We start from the raw sequence: 9,624 nt of genomic DNA on the forward strand, positions 1-9,624 counted from the left end.
GAGTGATGGAAAAAAGTGGTGGTGGAGGGGGGGTGTGTGGGGTGTGAAGAGGAGGAGCGCGCACCTGGGGACTGGCCGGTAACGACCTGTTGAGCCCCCGCCGGGAGCACCCGGTGGAGTTTAAGGCAAAAAAAGAAAAAAAGAAAAAGAAAAAAAAAGTCGGGAATCACCGGGCTCGGCGAGGGGGGGTCCCCAAAGCCGGGAGGGGACGGAGCCGGCCCCCGGGGTGAGGAGGGGACACTTTTTCCTAAGTTTATTGCTCCCTCCCCAACCCCGGCCGCGCGTTTTCCCACAACCCCGGGGAAGCAGGGGGTGCCTGTCCCGGGGGGAAGGGGGGGTGCTTGCCCCGGGGGGGCAGGGGGCCGGGGCCCGGGGTGGCCGAGGCGGTGGTGGACGTGTCCTGCAACCCAAGCAGCTCGGCTCCGCCGGGCATTGTCCCCACGGAGCCCGTGGCCATTGTTCCCGGCGCTGCGGGAGCCGGAGGGAGGGCAGCTTTCCACGCCTCGCCCGCCCCCCCCACCCCCCCCAACCCGACACTCACACCGGGCTACCGGGACCCCTAATCCAGAGGGGGAAAAAAAGGCAAAAAAACACTCCACCCGCCCCCCAAAAAAAAGCTCCAGGTGGGGGAGGCGCGGGGTCCCCTCTTCGCAGACTTCTTCCAAGTTGGGAGAAGCGGGAGGGGGCGCGGGGGGGGGGGCTGCAGGTGCCCGCACAGCCCTGCCCCGCTGGTCGGCAACACTGGCAACTGCCGCTGCTGCCTCGGCCCGGGGAGTTCAGTGTGGGGCAGGGGGAGGGAGAAACAGCCACCAAAAAAAAAAAAAAAAAAAATAAAGGGAGAGGGAGTGGGGGGTGATTATTTACCTCCCTCCGCACATCTGCATCCATTAATGACTTAGCGACAGCGTGAGCCGCCGGGACACCGGCAGCCTCCGGGACCCCGGCAGCCTCCGGGGCGGGGGCTGGGGGGAGGCGGCACCGGCAGCGGGCAGGGCGCGGAGCCCGGAGCCATCCAGGCGATGCGGAGCGCGGCACAGCCGGGACGCGGCTCCCGGAGAGGAGTTCCAGGAGCAGGAGGGCTGTGGGAAGAGGAGTCCCCCGCGATCACGTTGCCTTTACGTGGGGTTAAACAGATAACGTCTGCTCGGGGCTTTAACGTCGGGACCCCCCCCCCCGCCCTACCCGACCGGACCCGGGCAGCCCCGGCCCACCGCCACCGGGCCCTTAGGGAAGGGGCGGGGGGGGGGGGGACGCGGATTCCGCCCAAACATCCATTTTGTCCCTTTAGGAAATGGAGATAGGAGAGAGGAGGGGGAAAAAATGCCCTTTCCCCCCCCCGCTTGCTTTCTCCATATTTTACTACGTAAGGCATGACGTCCTGACGTCGGGAGCAGGATAGGTTAGCCCTGCGCTGGGGGGAATGCACCGGGCCGGGAGGGGGGGGCAGGGGCGGGGACGACTCTGGCAGCAGAATCTAAAAATAACGGGAATATTATTATTTTAATATATATATATATCTTAATAATAAAATTCCGGGTGACCCCGCGGATGCGGCCCCGCACGGGCAGCTGAAGGCAGGGCTGGATTCGGTTCCCTCCCCCCGCCCCGGTACTGCGGGACCGTCAGGAATCGGGGGACCCCACGGAGCGCGGGGCAGGATCCGGAGGAGAAGGGATGGGGATGGGGGGGGGGGGGGGGGTGTTCTCCTGCCTCTCCCCCCTCCCCGTTCCAGGGCTGCGGCAGGAGGCGGCGGGCGGGCCGGCTCCCCTCGCTCCCCGGCCGGTGCAGGTTCATTCCATGGAAATGAAGCAGAAATCGGCTATTTATAAATTAAACCAAACATCCTACCCCGCTTCCCCAGGGTGTGAACACCTCCAAGCTCTGAAGTAGCCGGGAACCGAGCTTCCCGCCGCCCCCAAGGCCCCCCTCCCCCGGTGCACCGGGATTTTCGGAGTGCCTTAAAAATCGGTGCGGCTTCGTGCAGCGCCCGGGGTAGGTTTGCACCCCAAATCTAGCCCCGGGGAGGGAAGGACAAACCTCCTCCGACACGCCAGCGGAGCGAGGCTGGAGTGGGCCGAGGTTGGCTCCAGCCACGGGCGCCATCAGGCTGCTCGTTCCCCGTCGCCGAGCCGGTACCGGGTCGGTGCCCGGTGCCGTCCCGGTGCCCCCTCCCCCCCCCCCCCCCAGCACTGCTCACCCCGAGATCGGGCAACCCTCGGCCCGGCCCTGCCGGGGAGACACCGCCGGCTCCCTGCTCTGCCCTAATGATCTCCGCTTATGTATTTCCCCCTTAACGAATATTTCTCCCGGCGGGGCTGTAGGTCGCCGGGACGCGCTGCCCTGGTTGCCCGCCGCCCGTCCCGTCCAGCCGGGACTTCACGGGGGTCCGGCCGGTCCCTCCCGAGGCGGGGAGGGGGACGGGAGGCCGCAGGAGGCCGGGCCTGCACTTCAGGCACCCCAAATCCTCCCACCGGCCCCGGAATAGCCATCCCTGGAGCGGGGTGCGATCCCCGCCCCCAGTGGCTGCGGGACACTCGGGCTGCCCGGCCTCTCCGCCGGGGCCTCTCCCGGTAAAAGGCCCTCGGCGCCGGGCCCGACTCTTCCAGCCAGTGGTTCCGGTCCGCCAGCAACAGCGGTGGGGGTTGTGGGAGGGGGGCAGCTTATTTTGACTCCCTGATAACGTTTTGATCAAAAATTCATTAAGAGGCGCTCAGCGCAGCGCCATGAATATTTCAGGGTTTTGCAAAACAACAAAGTGGGTGTTTGGGGGAGAATACACCGGGGGGAAGTGGGGGGCGAGGGACGAGGAGGCGGTAGTCCTCGGTGTCCGGTTCGGCCCCCGTTTGCTGCGGCGGGGAGGCGAAGAGGTACCGGGCACCAGCCTCGTTCCTCCCTGTTACAAGGCGTGAAAAGCCTCCGGGTACCCGGGATACCGGGAGAGACAGATGCTCTGCCCTTCCCAGTGCCGCCCCGAGATGATCTGACTCTTGCCAGTGTCACCCTGAGCACTGTCCGCCCTTCAACAAAGCTGGGGGGGTCCCTTGGTGTCACCTTTGGGTCCAGCTCGATGGGGCATCCCACCGCCTGCACCGCGCTGCGGGGACGCGCGGCAGGCAGGCAGGGATATGAGGCTGGGGGCAGAGGGGCAACACAAAAGCGGGGCTAGAGGCACCCAAGGGCACCCTCCACCCCAGTTTAGGACCTGTCGTAAGGGCGAGTTACCGGACCTGCAGGCTGCCGGGGCGATGCGCGGCTCCGGTCTCCTCCAGGATCTCCCGCCGCTGCCCTCTGGGTCCCGCCGCTCGTTCCCGTGTCCCCGCGGCGAGATGGAGCGAGTGTCCCCGGCAGTCCCTCCCTGGGGCTCACCTCGCCCTGACATTTCCTGGCTCTCCTTCCATGTCAGCGGGTTGCCATAGCAAATCTAAATCTTACAAACAAAACGGGGAAAAAAAGCCTTATTAGCATATATTCAAATGAGCCGTGCTATAATGCAAACCATAAATCACGCAGCCGTTGCTATTCAGTCAGTGTCTCTTACCCCAGCCCCCACACTTCCCTCGGGTGTCTCGCCTTCTCCTTGCATCCAGAAGCCCCTTCCCAGCCCCAAGGGTGGCCCTGGAGGGGACCCAGCACCCGGGTGGGGAAACTCGGCCCGAGGTCGGACCCAGCCCCGGACTGCCGGGACTTCTGCAGCCCCCAATGCCGGCTGGGATTTATGGCGTTTTCGGGGCTCTGTTAAACTGGGCAAACTCTCCCCACCATTAATCTCCCGCCCATGTCTTAATCTCGGGGTTTGGCCACCGGTAATCCCCCCCTGCCCCACTGGAAAGGGCTGGGTTCAGCGCCAAGGGACCCCCACCCCCGCCGAAACCCAACCCGGGGGGACCAAAGCAGTGCTGGTGGGAAACCCACATCCCCCCAAAGAAACAGAGGACAACAGGCAATACCAAACTCTGCTCCCCCCCCCCTCACTCACCTCTCGCCAGCGCGGCCATGGCCAGCACAGCCCAGGCCCCAGCAGCTATCTCGCCGCCCCAAGCAGCAGCAAAACTCCCAAGCCCCCGCCCTGCCCTGAATTATAAGAGATGCAGCTCAGCTGGGCCGGTCCCACCCCACCACTTAACCCCCTGCTTGCCCCCACCCATGCTGATCTTAAGGGCACAGAAGGGGTTTTTCCTCCTCCCACTTGCTCTCAGTGCCAGGTTGCAGCTCTAAGACCTTTTGGGGTCTCCCAGGGAGCCGAGGGGTGGGAGCACCACGGCTGGGACCCAGGGACCTGGCCAGAGCCGGGGGTGACCCGGCTGTCACCCATCTTCTTGGGTTGGTGACCTTGGAGAGGCAGCTCTGAGCCTGAGGGGACACAGGGAACAGCAGCACTGAGCTGAAGGGGGTCAGGGCATGGGTCGCTTCCTCCCTTGGGGACATTCATGACGTGCCACCTCATTAGTCACCCCGAGCAGTGCTGTCCGACCCCAAGAAGCTCACACCAGACACCCCGACACCCCCAGCTCTTTATTGGTGAGAAGACAATAAATAGAAAAAAAAAGCCCCTGGGCAGGGGGAGCAGCACCCGCCGCCCCCCCCATCCCCATCCCCCCTTTCACTCCTCCCTCTGCGGGACCCCCGGCAGCCCCCCTGACAGAGTGCGGGATGGGGCCGGGGGGGTGCAGGGTTGGACGCGCTGCTGGTGCTCTCAGTCCTGCTGCCACCCTGTGGCACTTCCCAGGCATTCCCGCTCGCTGGGGACACGCACGGACGAGACGGCACCGCACCCGGGAGCGGGGTAGCGCTCCTCGCCTCTGGGGTGCTGGTCTCGCAGGGGGCTGTAGGGGGGCAGAGCTGCAGGGAGGGGAGGGGGGGGGGGGGTCTGGGCAGCGTGTGGGGGGTACCGGGGTGAGGAGGGGGTTTGCCGGGAACTACAGCCCCGGGCTGGGGGACCGGGATGCCGCGGGAAACCCTGTGGCACCGCCAACCCCCCCGGCAGCATTGCAAAGGGACGGGGGGCTTCCGGGGGGTGTGAGGACGGGGGTCAAGCGGGGGGCTGCTCCCCCCGGCCTTCCCCCCACCCCTGCACCCCGTCGGTCTTGCTATCTCTGCCAAGTGGCCATGGCCTGCGCCCGCCGTGGGGGGACGGGGACCCGCTGCTCCTCCGCCAGCGGCCGGGGGGGACCCGGGGAGTAGGGGTACCCCTTGGGATAGTCGTCCCGTTGCTGGAGGTCTCCGAGGCCTCGGGAGGCTTCGCTCACGGAGGCCAAGCTGGTCAAGGGGGGCTGGGGGGAGCTCCCCAGCCCTGGGGAGACCCGCTCCGACTTGATGTTGATGGCTTGGTGCTGCGGGGACGCGCCGGAGGCCGGGGCTGGCTCCTCAGTGGGGACAATCCGGCTGCTGACCCTGGCGTGGGAGGGGAGGGGGAGTCAGGCCGGGTCTCCCTGCAGCCCTCACCGAGGTGCACAGGGTGGGGAGAGGCCGAGTTCCCCCCCCATCCCCTCCCTAGCAGTGCTGGGACCCCCTCAAAGTCACTTAATGTACCAGCTCCAACCCAGGTGGGCACCGGGCAGCCCTTGGCTGTGGGGAACCTGGTGTGTGATGGGGGGGTTTCCCACAAGGGGACATGGGGGCCAGGTCTTCAGGGGAAATCCAGTTCAAAACAGGCTCCAGTGACAACAGCAGGTGAGGGGGGCAACCCCGTGTACCCCAGTTTTGGGGTGAAGCTGGAGAGATCCCAGCACGGTGGGTGAGGGGGCTGCACTTTGGGTGCTGGGAGGTGGCATCCATGGGTGCAGCAGCTCCTCATGAACAGGCTCATCCACAGCCCACGCTCCCCCTTGTCCCCCCCTCAGCTCCCCCCAGCCCATCCTTACCCCAGCACTGCCATGTCCCTTGGGTGCTGCCACGCCGTGGGACCAGGCTGCAGGAAGGTGGGGGCTGCTGGGGCCTCGCCAGCCCCAAACTCTGCCAAACAGGAGGCCAAGAATGAGCAGGAGCTGAGAGGGGGGGAAAGACATCCGAGGGGGGTCCCTGGGGCCAGGGGGCCCAGACTTACCTGCTTGGGTTGGGCTGAGGAAGGGGAAGCCAGTGAGGCTGTGGCTGGTGACACTGGTGCTGCCTGGGGTGAGCACGGGGCTTAGGGTCTGCAGAGAGGGGTACAGCGGTCGCTGTGGGAAATGGGGGTGCCCCCATCAGGCTTTGTGTTGCTGACCCCCTGGGGGGGGCTCATGAAACAGCATCTGCCCCTCCCAACACCTCTCCATGGCCCCCAGCAAAGCCTCAGTGTTGGGTTGAACAAGGGGAGGTGGGAGCAGAATTTGGGGAAGGGGACACCCGCGTGGCCCCAGGGACATTTGCCACAATGACTTGCTGGGAAAGTCCTGGGTGCAGGGGGGGACCCCTCACCACCCCACCCTCCCCTGGTGTCACTGCTGGCCACAAAACACCCTGCTGGCACCAGCCCCTAGGGGAACCTCATGGCCAGGGGGGTCCCTGAGCATCAGAGGTACCCTGGGGATTACAGCCTACCCCAGAGGGCTACGCATTTGGGGGGTGGGCTTTGTCTCTCACACGGGTGACACACCCCAGCAATGGGGCCATGCAGCGGACCCCCCCTTGGTAGTGCTGTCCCCCCCATGCCAGCCCAGGCAGTGGATACCACAGAGCCAGGGTCCCACCCCTCCTCTCCACACTCACCCCCGCGCTGCCACCGCTCCGGCCGCTTGCCAGGTTGCCGTGGGCTTCCCCACGCCGGCCCTCAGCCCCCAGGTACAGCGGCGGGGGGGTCTTGGTGGCCAGGGCTCTCGTTAGGCTGCCAGCAGGGAACAGGGGGTACCCAATACCTGGACAGTGAGAGGGACAGGAGGATACACGGGGCGGCCCCAAGGGATGCAGGGTCCCGGGGGCTCTGCTCCTCGGGGGGATCCTCACGGCTGCGGTTGGTGGCCCTGCTGGCCTCGCTGCCCCACGCGTGGCCGCGTGTGTGCAGGGCGCTGTGCTCCAGCAAAGCCACATCCTGCGCGGGGCGCTGGTGCACCCGGGCTGTGCAGCGAGCGGAAGGCGGGGCTGGGCCTGCAAACCCCCCCAGCCGGACCCTGCCGGGGGAGCACCCCCAGCCCTGCTCCGCACGGAGCAGCCAGGACCTCCCGTGGGGACATCCCGTGTGCCTGAGGCCACCACGCTGCCCCCACCCATGGAGCTGGGGATGCTGCACGCCGGCATCCTACACTGGGAATATGGCCCTGCTGCCCCTGTGCTGCCCCCCACCCACCCGGGGGGGTTTCCACTGGTCAAGCCCCAGCGTCATTTTTTCCATCCGCTTTTCTGCTGCGTGGCCTCGGAAGTGCCCGTTGTCCCCGTCACCACCCCAGGCTCGTGCCATTTCCTCATATCCAGCTCGGAGCCAGGTGTGAGGTGCCCAGGGTGCCAGGTGTGAGGTGCCCAGGGTGCCAGGTGTGGCGGGGGGGCAGGAAGCAGCTGGAGGGAAGCAGGGACGATGTTTCCGCAGCTGCAGAGGTGCTCCCTGCCCACGCACCCGCCCCGGCCCCGCTCCCGGTAAGTCCCCGGGAGATGCTGTGGAGAGGAGCTTTGCATGTGGCACCGGGCTGGGAAAATCCCTGCGGGGACAGGGTGGCCATGGCAGGGACCCTCGCCCTCTGGGTCTGAGCCTACCTGGGGGCAACGGCCCCGGTGAACGTCCCGGTGGCTTCGGTGCTGCGGGTTTGAAGGCAGGTGGGCGACCCTGGCCCTGGGATCCATCGGCGGCCGGCGGGGAGCTGCTGTAGGCTGCCTCGGGCACCGGGCTCTGCAGGGACAAAGGGAGGTGAGGGACAGGGAGGAGACACGGGAACCCCTGGGGACGCCACCGGGTTGGCAGCGACTCACATAAAACCTGGGCCGTGCCCCCGCCAGGTCCGTGCCCTCGCTCAGCCTTCGCGCCTTCTCCCCGGGATCCGGCCCCTCATCCAGCTCCAGCTCCTGGCTCTCCAGCCCCAGCCCCTTGCGTTTGAGCGTCTGGGGGGAGCAGGGGAGGGTTGAGAGGGGTCCTGCACACACACACACACACACACACACACACACACACACCCCCTCCCCGGCCCCCCCGCCCACCCCTCGCCGCTACCTCGAGGATGTCGGAGTTGGTGCGGCTCTCGTGGGGCTCGCTGTACTCCGTGTACTTGAGCAGCACCTTGTCCATGTCGGTGCTGGCGTACTGGAAGAGGCGGTTGGTGCTGTTGAAGATGATGAGGGCGATCTCGCAGTCGCACAGGACGCTCAGCTCGTACGCCTTCTTCATCAGCCCGAACTTCCGCTTGGTGAAGGTCACCTGCGGGGCAGGGCAAGGGGGTGGGATGCTGCAGGCAGGATCCCGGGGTACAGCCCCTTCCCCTACCTGAGGGGGCTCCAGGAAAGCTGGGGAGGGACTTTCAAGAAGGGCAGGGAGGGATGGGACGAGGGGGAATGGATTAAAATAGGAAGTGGGGAGATTTAGATGGGATATTAGGAGGAAATTCGTTAGTGTGAAACCCTGGCCCAGGTTGCCCAGGGAAGCTGTGGCTGCCCCATCCCTGGCAGTGTTGAAGGGCAGGTTGGATGGGGCTTGGAGCAGCCTGGGCTGGTGGAGATGTCCCGGCTCATGCAGGGGGTTGTGACTAGATGAGCTTTAAGGTCCCTTCCAATCTAAACCAGTCTGGGATTCCATAATTCTATGAAATCCTTCTCCTGGGTCTCTAAGCCCCTCCAGCTCCCGAGGATCCAACACCCATGGGGAAGGTGGGAGCAGAGCCCCTTCATGGGGCTCCCTGTTCCCCTCCTTCCCACCTTGTCCCCGAGCTCCTACCTGCCGGTTCCGCTGATCCAGTATCCGGCTGATCTGTATTTTTTTCCGGCCCATTTTCTCCTCCTACACTGGCGGGGGGGCTGGAAGAGAGCAAGAGCAAGAAGCCCCTGAGCCCCCGTAGCCCCGGCCCGAGCAAGTGTCCACCCCAGCAGCGCGGGCACCTCCTCACCCTCTGGCTGCTGAAAGTGAGTTTTGCTGAAAAAAAAAGGTTTCAGAGGGAGTTTCAGCATTTTTTTATTTTTTTTTTTTCCCCAGCAAAGACGGCGTCCAGCTGAAACGTGGGGGGAAAAAAATAATAATAAAATATTAAAAATTGGGAAATTCTGCTGGAGCAGGGAGGGAAAAATCCTCTTGGCTCTGCCCAGCCCGTTCCACAGCCCTGGGTCCAGCACCCCCACCCCGCACCGGCCCCGGGGACCTGGGAACCTGCGTGTCCCGCCGGGAAGCCGCGGTGCCGGGTTCCTCACCGGGAAAACGGGACCAGCTTTTGCAGCCCCCAGAGCCCGCCCCGACCCGCGGGGGCTGCGCAGCCCCTGCCCGGGCGCTGGAGCTGGTCCCTCCGACGGGGAGGGCGGATATAAAGGAGGCTGGGCTGGCTGCGGGGAGGGTCCGTGCAGCTAAGGGGCTGTTTTTAGGTTCAAGGTTGTTTGGTTTTTTGTTTTTTGGGTTTGTTTTTTTTTTTTTGGTTGTGTGTTGGTTTTGGGTGTGTTGTTGTTTTTTTTTTTTGCTAACACGAGCAGACTAAATTTGACCCCCGCCGATCGCAGGTCAGGAAGTGGCTGTACGAGGAGACAGCA

General features: G+C 65.1%; 1 protein-coding gene across 1 annotated transcript; it reads right to left on the reverse strand.

The window, feature by feature from the left end:
• Window positions 1-5,087: 5,087 nt before the first annotated feature.
• On the reverse strand, window positions 5,088-8,902 carry MEF2B (myocyte enhancer factor 2B). The gene is made up of 8 exons (XM_051639488.1): window positions 8,828-8,902; window positions 8,111-8,314; window positions 7,873-8,001; window positions 7,660-7,792; window positions 6,685-6,830; window positions 6,044-6,155; window positions 5,862-5,952; window positions 5,088-5,391 (listed from the first exon to the last, which is right to left on the reverse strand). Exons 1-8 carry the CDS (start codon window positions 8,879-8,881, stop codon window positions 5,088-5,090), a joined length of 1,173 nt encoding a protein of 390 aa, XP_051495448.1. The 5' UTR covers window positions 8,882-8,902.
• Between the last annotated feature and the right edge of the window lie 722 nt (window positions 8,903-9,624).

The sequence above is a fragment of the Apus apus genome, chromosome 24 (assembly GCF_020740795.1).
Source record: "Apus apus isolate bApuApu2 chromosome 24, bApuApu2.pri.cur, whole genome shotgun sequence".
In the NCBI taxonomy this organism is placed as follows: domain Eukaryota; kingdom Metazoa; phylum Chordata; class Aves; order Apodiformes; family Apodidae; genus Apus; species Apus apus.

What these genes read in the sequence shown, in the direction of transcription:
- MEF2B (XM_051639488.1), bottom strand. Translation starts at nt 8,881, where the DNA reads ATGGGCCGGAAAAAAATACAGATCAGCCGGATACTGGATCAGCGGAAC. An exon ending in CCAACTCCGACATCCTCGAG is followed by an intron (nt 8,002 to 8,110) that starts GTAGCGGCGAGG and finishes TGCTCCCCCCAG; the next exon opens with ACGCTCAAACGCAAGGGGCT. An exon ending in ACCGGGGCCGTTGCCCCCAG is followed by an intron (nt 6,831 to 7,659) that starts GTAGGCTCAGAC and finishes CTCACTGTCCAG; the next exon opens with GTATTGGGTACCCCCTGTTC.